At 39.6% G+C, this 15,215-nt stretch overlaps 1 protein-coding gene across 4 annotated transcripts in view; it reads right to left on the bottom strand.

Moving 5' to 3' along the window:
* The window catches only part of MARCHF6 (membrane associated ring-CH-type finger 6), a 69,664-nt gene that overhangs the window by 6,443 nt on the left and 48,006 nt on the right, over positions 1 to 15,215 (bottom strand). For 2 of the 4 annotated variants that reach the window (XM_064479525.1, XM_064479535.1), the window contains exons 19-24: positions 14,413 to 14,617; positions 12,456 to 12,525; positions 9,558 to 9,754; positions 7,764 to 7,898; positions 2,244 to 2,333; positions 94 to 226 (exon numbers count right to left, since the gene is read on the bottom strand). In XM_064479525.1, coding sequence (XP_064335595.1) covers positions 94 to 226; positions 2,244 to 2,333; positions 7,764 to 7,898; positions 9,558 to 9,754; positions 12,456 to 12,525; positions 14,413 to 14,617 — 830 coding nt within the window. The remainder of the gene's footprint in view (positions 1 to 93; positions 227 to 2,243; positions 2,334 to 7,763; positions 7,899 to 9,557; positions 9,755 to 12,455; positions 12,526 to 14,412; positions 14,618 to 15,215) is intronic. The other 2 variants (XM_064479541.1, XM_064479544.1) reach the window with 1 other exon arrangement.

The raw sequence follows: 15,215 nt of genomic DNA, 5'->3' as shown, positions 1-15,215 counted from the left end.
TTTGGAGCCAAGTAGCCTTTGATACTGGAAGTGATAAGAACATAACAACGTCAGTAAAGGTGCTCACTTGAGCTCCCAGCCAGCATTACCCACCTAGTAGAGGAACAACGCCTGACGCAATGACGTACGGGACACACAGGGAGAGCAGGAGCACAGAGATCACTGGCGCTGCCAGTCTCCGGATGATGTAGTGAAGGTCAATGTTGCGGATGCCATTTGCGTAAACCTGAAACAAGGGGGAGAATCAGAACCAGAATACAAGATGAATTCCTCCAGGTTAACAGAGCAATCTCTACTGAATTCAAGACACAGGGAGCTGCATCTACCAGCCCAAAAGGATTCAAATGGTTCAAGGGGAAAAAAATGATTATTTTTTTTTTGAACTCAAGGTAAATTCTAGAACACAAACTAAGTATGGTATCTGTAAGTTTTTAAAGAAATGTATTTACTTCCTTACACTTTGCAGTTAACTCTGCTAAGAATGAAATAGTAAGACATTAATCTAGAATAATAATTACATTAGCCTTGCACTATACAATACCAGATGGCATCCTATAATTTTAATTGAAGATCACATAACTTGAAGTAACTTCATATATAAACTGTATAAGAGCGATCTGTATTATTACTCAAGATTGCATTCATTTTATCTGAATATAAGAAAACATTATAAGGGGAAGCATGTTTTTAAAAAGCTTATATAAATCAAGTTTCAACAAGTCAAAAGGTATTTTATGTAACGATTTAGTATGAAAGAATTCTACAGTGAACTTCTTTTTAATTCAAGAATTTCTAAAATATTTCCATCATCTTATCCAGAAAGTTCTACTAGATAGTAATGCAGAGGAAAGAATGGATAGAAGTGGGGAAATCTTGGGGATAACGGAAAGTGAAGATGGCATGCAAAAGGGGACAAAACAGAAGAGCACTACTCGTGTTTTCTCCCCAGCACCGAAGCCTCTCCTGGCCCAGTCACACAGTGTGGTGTCACTCAGTCCAATCCCTCGAGCCCTCAGAAGTGGGCCAGAGCATCTGGATGTGAATGACAGACAGGCTTACTGTTCCAAAGGCCCACTTCTGATCCCCACAAAATCCTTTTAACTCAAATGCATTTAAATGACTGCAGCAAGGCATCCCAGTGTTTCCAAACCATTTCATTTAAACTTATACACACGTAGGAGAAAGAATGCGTCAGAAAGTAAGGTATTATAGAGATCACCAGTGCTCCACAGCTTCCACCTCTAAACAAACCCTTTCTTTCCACAGGGGCCAGTCTCACCTGGCAACTTGAACTTGGGCTGGCCTGTACTCCCAGCCTGAATGGGTGCGCTGCCATTCACCCCACAACCGACCTCACTTCAGAATCTGCCTGTACTTGAGAGATGCAGGCAAACACACACCAATTCCCTGGCTCTCCCTGGCCCCAAGCAGCTCCAGGTACACGAATTTCTGGATGATTTTCTTGTGCATATTGGGCTGAGAACTACTGTCTTTATTTCATATACATAAAGGAGGCGTACCTTCAGTGCTACATAACTGTAACACTGCATTCATTTAGTGCTACCCTTTAGGGATGAGAGGGTTGCCCACAGTACATTCTCCAGGTAATTAACATTCTCTAGGTACATTCCCTAGGTCACTAAAACATCAATAAGTACTACTACGCTGGTTATTTTGGAAGCAATCTTCCTAAAATGAATTATCCTACTGCTCTAGCCTTATAATCAGAGTACAGAAACACAGTCTATCTTTTTCAAGGTTATCACCACAATGACCAAATTATCTGATGGTTCAATAATACAAAATAGTCTTAGATGCCATGTAGCTAGAATATTCCCAAATGGCTCTGCTTTTTAAATCTATTATCTTTTTCTTTATCTATTGCCTTGAACAATAACCTCTTTTCTCTACTACAGGCTCACAAACCTGAATATCAAGCCTTCATCAGAACTCCTGCTTAAAAAAAAAGCACACATGCTAAATTTTGCCTTTACTTTGGACAGGATTCTAAGTATTTTAAGATACTGGTTAACTTTCAGATAAGGGAAGTTTTAAGAGTGGCTGATGAAAATTCATGGTGATAAAAAAGCAAACTGCCTTTCTTCTTTAAAAAAAAAAGTTATATATGTTCATTAAAGAAAATGTAGGAAAATCAGAAAAATGGGAAAATGGAAAACAAGAGCCCCATAAGCCAAACTTAATCACTATCACTTTGTCTTTTTCCGAAAACTGATTTTGCTTACCTGCTCAATTACAGTTTTCAGCCACCACTGAGGACCCATCAATGTTATAGCTGCAATGATTTTGGCATGCAGGACTCCAAGTGCCCAGTCCTAGGGTAATAAAAACCACTTTGATTTTTTGTTTGCGTTTAGCAATTAACCAGAACAGAGGCTATACAATCTTCTTGCATTAGTTACAATACATTTCAAAACAGAAGTTCTGCTGGATTAGTAACAATCTTACAGAAGACTAACATATGCTGGAAAACCCAGGGAATTTTTTCCAACAGCTCAAGTTCAATGTTTCTATCTAAATTCATTCTTGTATCTTTCAAAAATCTGCATTATTTTACCAAGAGAATCAAGAAAAAGTGTTTAACATTAATAATGATTTCAACAATCAAATAAAACAGTGCCCTGATTTCATTTCACTGAACCTTCCTTAGGCTGTTTTACTGGCTTTGGCTGAGCTACTTATGTCAAAAGAACAGTGGAGCCACGTCTGATTTACAGAAATTATCCCAAAGGCACAGAGCTTCCAACGTGGATGCATTCACTGTGCTGCTGAACTGCCGTGAGAACCTCCAGCCACACCGAGCTCCTCACTGTGCCTCCGGCCTGCCCACCCCCGTCCTCACCAGGCAGCCAAAGTGACCTTCACCCGCACCCACCACCAAGAGATCTCTTAAAGTGCGAATCAGTTCACTTAAGGAGACTTCCCTGCTTACAGCCCTGAACACGGCACACCAAGTCCTTCATAACCTATTCTGTTTATCTTTTTTTTTAAAAAAAGCAAGTATTTTTTTAAGTATCATATAACATTTAAATCTATTCTTGTTTTTGTTTTTTGGTTTTTTTAATTTAGTGGAAGGACTGGGGATTGAACCCAGGACCTCATGCATGCTAAGCATGCTCTCTACCACTGAGCTATACTAACCTCTCTAAATCTATTCTTACATAAAACTGAACCCTTTCTAGAGAAGGCTGGAGTCCTCTGTGACCCCCAGCACAAATCCTAACCCCTCCCCAGCAACAACCACTGTGGACATTCAGTGTGTACCCTCCACGCTTTCCCCTACACACCCTTCTATGCTTATACACGTATGTCCCACAGGAATTACACAGGATCAGTTTTATATGGATTTTGCTCATACTGTTTTCCCTCCTCTTCACTGCCCATTATCTTGAGCCTGATGTTTTGATTTTCTGGTTTGGTTGGTTGGTTAGTCTTCTAAAAGATCTTCAAGTTGAGTCAGAGGCTGATGCACTGAACTCTTGCATATTCCCAAATATCCCTCTTCATCCTGACAGATGAACAACTGGATGACATTTGGTCTGGGTACAGAAAGCTTGGTTTTTGTCTGTTTTATCTAAATGGCCTCTAACTGCCCTTCTACTTACGGTTTTCAGTGCTACAAAGTTCACTGCCAGTGTGCTTTTTTTTTTTTTCTTTGAAGCTTATGATTTCTCTTTCAGAAATCATAAATTCAGAAATTTTACTAAGATATGCCCAAATATGTGTTTTTCTCACCAATTTCCATTTCACCAAATGGGATGAACCCTTTCAACCTACAGTATCAGTTCTTTCTTCAATTCAGCTAAAACTGTCTCCTATTTTTGTTTCAATGGTGCCTCATATTTTTGCATTGTAGAATCCTTATTATGGGTATATTAAGTCTCCTAGATGTAGCCTCCAAGACACTTCCTTTCCCCTTAATTTCCTATTCTTCAGTTTTGCCCTGTGCATTAGTCATCCAGGTCTCCAACCTGAGCCTCAGTGGTGACTATTCACCCAGAATCTGTTTGAAATCCACGCTGTGTGACACCACACCAACCTCACCTCGCTTGACGGCTGCTGTTGGACCTGCATGCACACACACCTCAATCGCCTGTGTTTCTATTCTTCTATTTGGATGCCTGTGGCTCCACAAGAGTTCTCTGTCACTGGGCATGTGTTCTGATGGTTCTGCCTGATCTTTCTTTCTGTGGCTGCTGGATACCCCTTACACAAAGCATTTCTTATTTTTCTCTGTAGGCTCAGTGTGTCTCAGAAGCTCAGACAGAATATCCCATAGGGCTGCAAAAGGATCTGTTACTTGTTAGACCTCTGGGATAGCAAGCCAACAGTCCCCCAGGAAGAACATGGAGAAAGCCTCCCTGTACTTTCTGTATCCTTTCAAGGCTCACAGGCAGGGAAGATTCAATCCTCCCAACTCAGCCTTCTCTTGGCCTTTGGGAGTCCAAAAGGCACCCAAGTGAGGTTAATGTTCACCTGAGGAGGTCCACAAATCACTGAGGTTCCAGCTCTTTCAAGATCCACTGCTTTCCAGTCCTTTCCCACAGGACACACCACAGTAGTTCCCCTGCTAGAATTCCAAAAGAGCCCAGACTCCCATAGATCTGCAGTCGTTCGATGCAAGAAAGGCAAGTAGCTTCGAGTCAGGGATGGAGGAAAAGCAAGATATTCTTCCAAACCTTGGAATTTTATCCAGAACATTAAGGCTACCATACTACATGTGCTATCTACAACTTGGGTTTTTCTCCTACTCAAAAACATGTCTAAGTGCTATCTATATCAAAACATACAGCTTTACTTCCTTCTTTTTAATTGCTGCACTAGATTCCAAAAAAAGATACACCACATTTTACTCAGTCATGATGGGCATCCAGTTTGCTTCTAATTTTTTTGACATTACAAAAAATGATACATATTAGAACAGCCTTGTTCATGCCTCCTGCACACAGGTACATGTTGCTTTGCAGGAGATTCTGAAGAGTGAAACTGATAGGTCATAATATATAAGCATTCTTAAAATTGAGTAATTTCAAATAATTCTCCAAGGACATGAAATTGGGTACTGTCAAGACCACCAGAAACACAGGTCTAACTGAACAAGCTGCACTGATACTCAGTGCAGTGAGGGAGACCACACAGTATGGGGAATGTGCAACCCTTAGCAAGGAGAGTGTTAGAAAAGGCTTGATTTCAGTTCTTCAGCTTGTGTGAGGTCATTTGGGGGGGATTTAAGGAAGCAAAGCTTTGCTCTATACCACATGCTGTTTAGAAAGTACAAGTATTCTGTAGTTGGGTCCCTTAAATCTTACCCAGAGGGGACAGACTGGGGGTAATAAATCTGTAGTTGGAAATGAAGGAGCAACCAATCATGTCAGCCAGGGTAGGGTGTGTTTGGTCATTTTTGTGGTTTAGACAAGCTCATGTTTTGCCTGTGTTCACACATGATTAGACAGGGGTCTTGCTTTTGTCTCAATCGACTGTGGTCAGAGTGGCCTTGTGTAATGATGATGTTCTGTGAGTTGTTTACATCCAACAGGGAACACCAAGGCCTAAGGGATAAGGCCAAGCCAGCTCCTCGATGCCAGGGGCTGCTCTGCCCTCTTCCGTGCTGCATACCACACGACGTCAGGAGGCATGTACTGTCTGCCTGCTGCATTTGCAGCGACCACTGGGTTAAGGCAGCATCTGCCTAAGCCCTCCACTACAAAGCTGTGCGTTTCTCTTTGAGGTATCAAGAAATCTGCGACACTTTCCCACCATGCAAACAACTCCTTCTGCATTGTAGGGGCATCAAAACATGGCAGCAAATTCTTCTCCCATGGAGTGGAAGGGGTCTATGTCCCCTTCCCTTACACCTGGGCCAACCTTTGTGACTTGCGCACGTCTAGTAGAATGTAGTAGAAACAGTGCTGTAGGACTTCTGAGATGATGTCATAAAAGGCGTTGTAGCTCCTGCCTTTTCATTGGGACACGCATTTCCCTGAAGAGCAATGTGAGAAAGCCCAAGTATCCTGAGGCTACCAAGCTGCAAGGGGATCCAGCTGACAAGCCCAGGCGAGGCGCAATCAACAACCAGCATCAACCCTCACACGAGTGATGGAGTCTTCAGATATTCCAGCGGACGCTGTCAAATCAAACAGCCACTGTGTCTTCCCAGATGGGATCCCAGACAACAGGAAACAAACACAAGTGGATACCCCTGCCTTAATTTCTGACCCACAGACTCTGTGGACAAAACAAATGTTTGTTTTAAGCCAGTAAGCTGTAGCTGTGAGGTAACTTGTTATTGTAGCAACAGTAACTAAAGACCCATCAACCTTCACCTGACGGCTTCAGCATCCACTGACAACCCTTCTTAGAATCAATTACTTTATTAATTATTGCAAAATAGGGATTTTTCTAATTCTATTAATTCTTCTACCTTTATTAGTTGGCATTATCCTGTAAAAACAGCTTTCCTTCAATCACCGATGCTGTTAGACCACACTGCAATACAGCTCCCACAGAGAGGCATCCTATATGCTTTTTAAAAAGTTTTTATATTTGGGGGGTGATTATGTTTTATTTACTTATTTTATTTAAATGGAGGTAGTGGGGACTGAACCCAGGACCTCGGGCATGCTAAGCATGCGCTCCACCACTGAGCTGCACCCCACCCCCCAATATGCTCTTTGACTCCTGCCCATTCCTGCTCACTTCCGCTCCAGTTCTAACCTAGGAGCACACCTCACCTGCGAATAAGAGGCAGCTCCCTCCGTACGTGTGCTGTCTCACTTCAAGGTCTGCCCGCTCGCTCCTTCCTGGAATATGCTTTTTCCTTTCTTACCACCCCTCTGCTCTCTACTAGCCTGTCCTAGACATTCTCTCTTACGGAAGACCGCATCTGAAATCCCCCAAGATTGGGAACACCGCTCCTACACGGCCTGCAGCTCCTCCTGCCTGCCCGCATCACAGCACAGTCTCCCTATCTTTCTGACCCGCCAGTAGGCCCTCAAGACGTTCCTGCATTAGCCTTACTTCCATCTAAGTCAAACAGTACAGGGCTTTGGCACACATTAAAGCATTCAAGCAAATATTTGCTATTAAATGAAGTTTATGGAGGTTCTTCTTCTGGAAAGTAGAGGGTAATTTTCATTTCTGGAAAATTCATAATACACTAAGAGGAAATTTTTTAAACAGGCTGAAAAGCCTTTGAATGATTGAAGTTAATACCTACCTCTTTTCCCTAACACCTCTTAAAAACCCAAGGTCTATAACATTGACCTCAGGCTCTAAGCACTACAAAAAAGTTAAATTTCCTTTTCCATGAACTTTCGGTCGTTGGTTGTGACCTGCATAGGTTCCCTCAGAATGTTCTTTTTAATAAGTCTGTGATTTTGTGGGAAAACATTCTGTAACTACCCAAAAAGTAAGTTACTGCTTAAAGTCTCAAAGCCAAAAGGAACAAGATATCTCACCCTAACTAAAGGTGAAAAGATCAACACATTAGTTTGTATCTTTAAATACTGGTGAAGCCTAAATAAATAGTGACATCCTATAAAGTAAGGTCTTTTAAAGGAGTTATATGACCCGCATATTTTGAAAGCAATAGATTAAAATCCATTATCTAATTGATTTTACAAGGGCTCCAAGAATAGAAAAAATTAAGGAGTCTTTCTAAACAACCCTCTTGAAATCACTTTTAAAAATTTAAGGATTTTTCTGATTCCAAATACATAAAGAAATACCATGAGACACACACTTACCTGCCACGGGTAAAAAAGAGGAGTCTGATCCAAGGGGACCCTCAGGGGAGCAACAATAACCAGCTCAAACAGCAGCCCCAGGAGAAGCGGGACAACCCCAGCCAGCAGCACCGCAACAATCAAAGTCTTCATTATCTATTAGGAAACAAAAGGCCACGTCATTAGAAAGTCTGTCCGACTTTTAGCCAAATTTTTTATCTCATATGGAGATTTATTCTTCTTTGACCTGATGCCTAACAGAACAAATACATTACCCTTAAACAACTGACATTTTATGTTACATGTTTAAATGAAATTTGAATGCATAACTATAAAAACTCTAGCTATAACAAAAACATGAAATTATTATGCATTGTTGCTACAAAATTATAGGAAATTCATTTTATGACACATATTAACCAGGTGGCTGTGCTGTTTTTCTCAATCTCATTCTCAGAAAGAAGCTTTTGTCGGTCCAAGAAAAGCTACTGATTGTCCCAGGCCCCTGACCCAATGGTGGCCCACCCACAGGCTGGCCTGTGACCCCTGAGACAGACTGGAATAGTGGAAGGGCTGTACATAACCCTAGTTAAAAGTAATTAACCAAGTTGATCAAATTAGCTCTCCTGAGAACAGTGCGGTCCAACAGAACTAACTGATGATAGAAATGTCCTTTTTATCTGTATTATGCAATATGGTAGCCATTAGCCACATGGCTACTCTACTGGCACAGCTCTAGAATCTGGACAAAGTGACAAAATGAAAATAAAGTAGACACAGGAGAAAAGAAGAATACTATTCAAGAGCCAGTCTTCAGAGTGGCCTTGATGTCCCTTTGTCTTAAGGCAGCCTTAGTGAGTACATTAGTTTCAACAGCAAGAGACTAAAATGGTGTTAAGATGCAGTACTTACTTATTTACAAGGCAATATAATATGGAAGAATATCAAATGAAAGCTGGTATTAGCCAGTTTCTGCATTTTAAATATAGTTAAGTCTCATTATCTTATAGATTACACAGCAATTAAACCCCTCCATTCTTCATATACAATGAATCTTTTGTTTTTCTTTCAACACTAGTATTAAATGGATATTAAACTTTCAATGAAATCAAAATATAAATTCAGACACAAAACTAGAGTTGATTATACAAATGAAAAGGCATAAGCACTTACCTAAACATGCTTATCAGACACAGCCAACATTACAGTCAATAAACTGCCATACTTGGACAATCAACGTCCAGGGACGTTTCTTCCCCCACCTTTGTGGCAACTGAGTTCTTTATTGAGAGTAGTAATTTCCACTACTTACTACACTTTCACATTAGGCAAGACACTCTTGAATTAGCAACAAACTATAATTAAAGGAATCCCATTTATATGAAAAACATCGACTCAATTCTGAAGTCAAGATTTTACGTATTTAAAAAAAAATTTTAATCAGATTTTAGGGAAAAAAATGTCATGAAAGGAAATTTCTACTTAAACAAATTGACTTTAAATTCTACAAAACATCTTATTCCTTAAAAATGTAAAATATCTCCAAAATAAGCTTTCTAATTACATTATTACTCAAGAACCTTACTGGATCACTTAAAAGCATGATTCTCTTTTAACCCTCAAATACATCTGACTATGTTTCTCAGGATGAACCTGAAAACTACTGTATTAAAGGAACACTCTTCCTAATTCAAAAAATCAACTCTCTTGACACTATCAACAAAGTGAAGAAACAAAAGTGAGAAGATCCAAAGTTACCAGGAAACTATTTACTACTCCTGTCAGACAAGGTCAGTCTTTATTAGAAAAACCTACCATGAGAGACCACTCCTTAACCTTCTGGAAGATCACTCTGCGTCCCTGTGGCATCCATGCCACCAGCACCGTTACCGCCCGGATGGTTAACCAGCAAACGTAGAGACCACAAGCAGCTGTGTAGAGCTCGTGGATTTTGGCAGTCCCCGTCCAAAATGACATTAACCAACGGCCAGCAAATACTGAAAATAGAAAGGCTGATAAATGAGACATGTGGTCATGTAAAGAGAACTCTAATCCTGGTGTCAATATTGTACTATTAGTATTTTCAATCATTTTAAGTGATCAGTAAAAAGATACCACATTTTGATATATCAGTGTCTTCATTAAAAGCAAACAAACAAAAACAAAACCCCCCAAACTCTAAAGAATGCAATCACTTGAGACACAAGCAAACCACAGTTAAGTCACTGGGGACAAGCTCTCCTGTGATGTGTGCTCTGACTTGCCAGGCCAATTGCTTGTTGTCTGGGGACTGAAAAAGCCTGAGGAGGATGTTTTTGTTGTTTGTCTCATTAAACGGTATCATTATACACATAATAGGACAAAAATGGATAATTTATTTCCTATTATTTGTGCTGTCAATATTTTTAATGTTTAGGAACATTACAAATAATTTACAGTAACTTTCCTTATACTGGTTCATTCATCAAGATAAAAAAGCTAAGCTTATTTTAGTAACTGGGCACAACAAAGTTCAATAACAAAGAATATCCTATTAATTTTCTTAGGAAAAAATTAAGATATAAATATACTGAAACTTGGGAAACATGTAAAAGTTGTCTAAAGGACAGCCTCACACAGAGTTATAAATAAATTCTACAATGTACCCACAAAAATCTATCAGGCAAAATCATTTATATAGTAACTTTCTTTACATGGCTACCTCTTACTAAGGCTGCACAGAAGAGCAAGACCCAAATTTCCAGTGTATTTTTCTATGGACTGATTTCTCCTTAATATAGTCTGTTATTTTTGAATACCTAAAATGCTGTGCCAAGCATTTTTCATACATTTTTCTTATTAATCCTCCCAACAACCCTGCAAGTAGCAACTATTTCCATTTTGAAGACTAAAAAACCAAAGCGCAGCAATAGAACCTTGCCCAACCAAGGTCACACAAGGGTGGAAGCTGAATTTGACTTCATGTCAAAATGACAAAGCTCATGCTCTTGACCACTGACCCACACTGCCTCCAACCAAGCCAAACCAACAGTCAAGTCTTATATAACAGTCAAGTCTTATAAGCCATAATGCTGATAACCACAGACTGTTCCACAACCTTACAAACCAGTTTTCGTGTGAAGATAACTCATTTTTACAAATACATATAAATGTTACATGAAATAAACACATGTGCATGTTCATTTAAAGATACTAAAGTATCCCTGATACTTCTGTAGAAATGTCTACTGTTCTATATATATATTTCTACTCCAAGGTTGTTTTGTTGTTGGTTGGTTGGTTGGTTTTTAAAAAATGTAAAGGCCATTTTTTATTCTATGCTTCACATACTTCTAATCAAAAGTGTCTCTGAGAGGACAGGTTAGTTTCCAGTCTGTAGAAACTTAAATCAGTTAAAATGTAGATACAGGACAGTAACCTATGGGGGGAAAAGCAGCCTCACCACCTTACGTGTGTCTGACAAGAAGCATTCCTATACGGTTAAACGTAACTGCATTCTTTCCACTAGATGGTGGGACAGGAGTAAGAGGGAAATAGTTACTTACGCACCAATGAAATTAAAGTAGTTATATTGCCAAATTCAAGTACTAAAACTAGGTTTCCTTCTTTTGTTAACTATTTAATATTTCATGAAGAAAACATGAAAACAGAACATAAAAACCACAAATATAAAGCTGTCCAAAGTTCAAAAACTAAGTTTTCTCAGCAATCCATTTACCACACAGCACCCAATAGTTTAACTAGACTTTGTCATTTTAACAGCTGAGATGTGAGTAGTGAACTTAAGAGCGAAGTTCTAAAGGTCAAAAATAACTGTGCAGAAATACAAAAAAAAAGCAAACTTTATTTATACCAGTTTAAGGGAAATCACAATTCTTATCAATTAGAAAGTATTCTTTTTTTTTTTAAATTACTTGAAATTAAATTGACTAGCTGATCCTCCTCAATCTTAGCCTGCATGGGAAAACTCAAGTATTTAATATAAATTTGATTTATAAAGTTATATGAGTTAGTGCTATAATCAAGACACTAACTCAATACACATTTACATGCCGATAAGACCTGAAAATTACCTTTTGCTATAAACACTAACTGGGAGAGGAGGGACAGCTGTGTCTGCCACTCTGTCACCAGCTTTGGACTCCACCTCCATTTACCCCTGAGCTCTGCAGAAGATGATAAGCCACTAAATTCATCCGTAGCGTATTACTTGTTAGATGAAGAAATGCTATTTAGCTAAAATTTACAGATTTACAGATTTATAATTACTAGGTGACAAAGGGAACAGTCTGGCTTCATAAGGGTCTCTAGCAACAACATGCAGTGTTTTGAAAAGATAATTACATAATGAGGCAAACATAATTAACATCAAAACACTGGTTTGAAAAAATGACTTAAGCCACAGAGAAGACTTTTTGAGAACCCATACTGCAATAAGACAATGTCCATAAAAACTGAGTGACCATGAATACTCTACTTCCAAAAGTGAATCATAAATTGTATCTTGACTCTGTCCCCCTCTGCTCCAATACAAATGAGTCCAATGAGATGGAGAGCCCTACACAGAACACCACCCCATAGTCAATAAAGAAATGAGGGGAAAACTACTTCAAATTTATATTTGATTAAAGATCACATCTCAGCAAGATACACCTTTTAAAACAAAGCATCTTTTCATGATGTCATTAGCAGAGAGCTAGCATAAGCTCATACCTGGTAGAGTAAGGCAGATGAGGCTGGCGATCAGTAAGGTTATACACATGAAGACAATCAACAAAAATATCTGCAAGGCAAAACATAAGAGTCATAAACAGTGTTCACATGTGCTCAGTGCGTTTCATGACACCCCTCAAAGTAAAAAGAAACTGCCTCTATTTGAAATCTCCAGGATTCCTTCCATTTTACACAAAAAGGAAATTTTTATTTTAGGTAAACTTACCTATAATTTTGGTCAAAAGAAAATAAAGTGTCCACTTCCATATAATCGATACATCAGCAAGTAACAAATGTATTTTAAATCAGAGAACACAACAATAAAACATAATCAGCTTAAATTTTCCCTCATTATTTATTAAAACTAAAAATATTCATTTTAAATCAAATTCACAAAATTAACTTTTCACAAAATGAGAACTTATTTTCTAGCAGTGCTGTCCGATTAGAACTTTCTGTGATGTCTACACCCACACCGCCTGACAAAGGAGCCACCTGCACATGCGGCCACTGAGCACTTAACATGGGGTCAGTGTGTATGAGTAAAGGAATGTTAAACTGTGTTCACTTTGAATGTGTGTTGTCTACCAGGAACGTACTTTTTCTTTTTTCAGCTTTACTGAGGTATATAAAATTGTATATAGACTTAAAAATAAAATTGTAATATACTTAAAGTGTATCATATGATCTGATACACGTACACACTATGAAGGGATTCCCACCGAGGTAATCAACACATCACTCCACACCGTTACAAACTGTGTTTATTTTTAATTAAGTTTACATGTAAACAGCTACATGCAGCTGTAGCTGGTGGCTCCCATATTGAGAACTGCAGATAAAAAGGAAACACACTGAGACAAGAGAGAAGCAGCTACCCTGGACAGAAAGGCAGAGACTGCTGCCTGCCTCTACCTGAACAAGTCCCAGAGAGCCGAGCTCCAGCAGGAAGACTGAAAAGGACAGATGGCAACACTCCAAGAGGGGCCTGGAGCCTTCGCCAGCTTTCCCTGCCCGAGAAACCCCTTAGTGATTTTCTCTCTAACCTGGACCAGAAAGTACCTTTTGCTTAGAAAATAACCTTTGCTGATCCAAGAGCCTCATCTCTCAGAGTTCCCCTCATCTCTGATGGCCCCCTCCCCATCTCTCTCAGCTTGCCTGCGTATCCCGCCCCTCTGGGCACATTCACTCCCCTGCAATTCCACCCCTATGTCTAACCCGCTTCTGTCCTGACACAGGCCTGGAATGCCCTTCCCACTTTCCTTTTTTAAAAATCTGCCTGACCTCTTAACTTTAAAGACTTAAAGTTAACAATTCCTCCATGAAGATTCCTAAATGACTTTGAAAAAAATGTTTTGTAGGGCAAGGAGTGACCAATCATACTATGTGCTATTAATATAGCAAGTGAGGTGAGGACCAAGACCTGACCATCGAATTTAATACCATGAAGGTCACTGGTGACCCCTGACAGGAACAGTTCTGGAGGAGTCTGGGGGGAAAGTCTTACTGAGGCAGGTACTTCCTTAATCAATCTGGTCTTCAGTTTCATCAGATGGAAACAAGAGATTAGTGCTCATATCTTGCAGTACTGGGATTAATACCATAAGGATTGAAGAGAGAAAAGCACTAAAAAGCCCATTCCAGTTCCTGACACAGTTGAAATGAATGAAGAATGTTAATATCTCATTTGATCTAGGGTCTTCCATATTGTTCCTTTCAAACAGCAGAGAGCTATAGCACATGGAATCCCAACTCCATGGCCCACCTCTAAAATCTGATAAACTTATCTGACATCTACAGAGACTATGCTGCATAATGAGAGGACTGAAATCTGGGTTCTTACCAGGACTGTGAGGTATGTCTCGAAGAGAACTACACACCAACAGCACCAGTAACAGCAGCAAAACTTCCCAGCAGAAATCTGACTCGACTTCTGGTAAGTCTGTACAGTACCTACCCTGAGTGGAAAATGTAAAGGCCGGCGGTAAGGCTGAAAGCCGACAGGCCCGCCCTGCTGGAGTATGGCTTGGTGGGCTGCGTGCAGGCCTTCCCCCACCACGGGAATTGCGTTGTTATTTCGAGCATGCTGGTTATTGTTAACTTGTTGGTTTGCACTGTTCTCATTTTCTTCCTGGTCTCCCAACAAATAGGAATGAAGATCCCTGCATAAAAATTGCATCAGTGAAAATTCTCACCTCAGATCAGAATAAAGCAGCAGACATCAGACTTACTTTCTTGGTAATTATTACTTAGGGTAGAAAATGTCCAAGTAGAATCCATATACAGCATCACTACCTCGATCTACTCTAAATGCTGGTGCTTGCTTTTAATAAAATCTTTCCAAATTTAATGTTAATTAACATTCAGAATACCCCTCAATTTTATGTTTTCTTCAGCCAGTATCTGAGAAGAAATCAAAAACTGAAAAAAAAAAATGTACAAGATACTCTATGTGAAGAATTTTAGGGGGAAAATATTCCTTCTCTTCTCTGTAGATGACCACTGTGTCTGCTATGAGATGCAGCTCAACCAAAACATCCAAGCCACAAATCAGTTGAAGCAAAAATGAGACGAGGAAGAAGGTGGCTCATGGTAGGACACAGGGTGGTCAGAGAAGGCTAAGTGCTCAATCAAGCACAACCAGATGCATACAGGCATCTCTCAGAGTTCCAGATCACTGCAATAAAGCAAATATTGTAGTAAAATGATCACTTTTTTGGTTCCCGAGTGCATATAAAAGTTATGTTTACACTATACTGT

The sequence above is a fragment of the Camelus dromedarius genome, chromosome 3 (assembly GCF_036321535.1).
Source record: "Camelus dromedarius isolate mCamDro1 chromosome 3, mCamDro1.pat, whole genome shotgun sequence".
Classification (NCBI taxonomy): Eukaryota; Metazoa; Chordata; class Mammalia; order Artiodactyla; family Camelidae; genus Camelus; species Camelus dromedarius.
The sequence above is the reverse complement of the archived record's forward strand: the minus strand, read 5'-3'. Positions and strand labels throughout refer to the sequence as shown.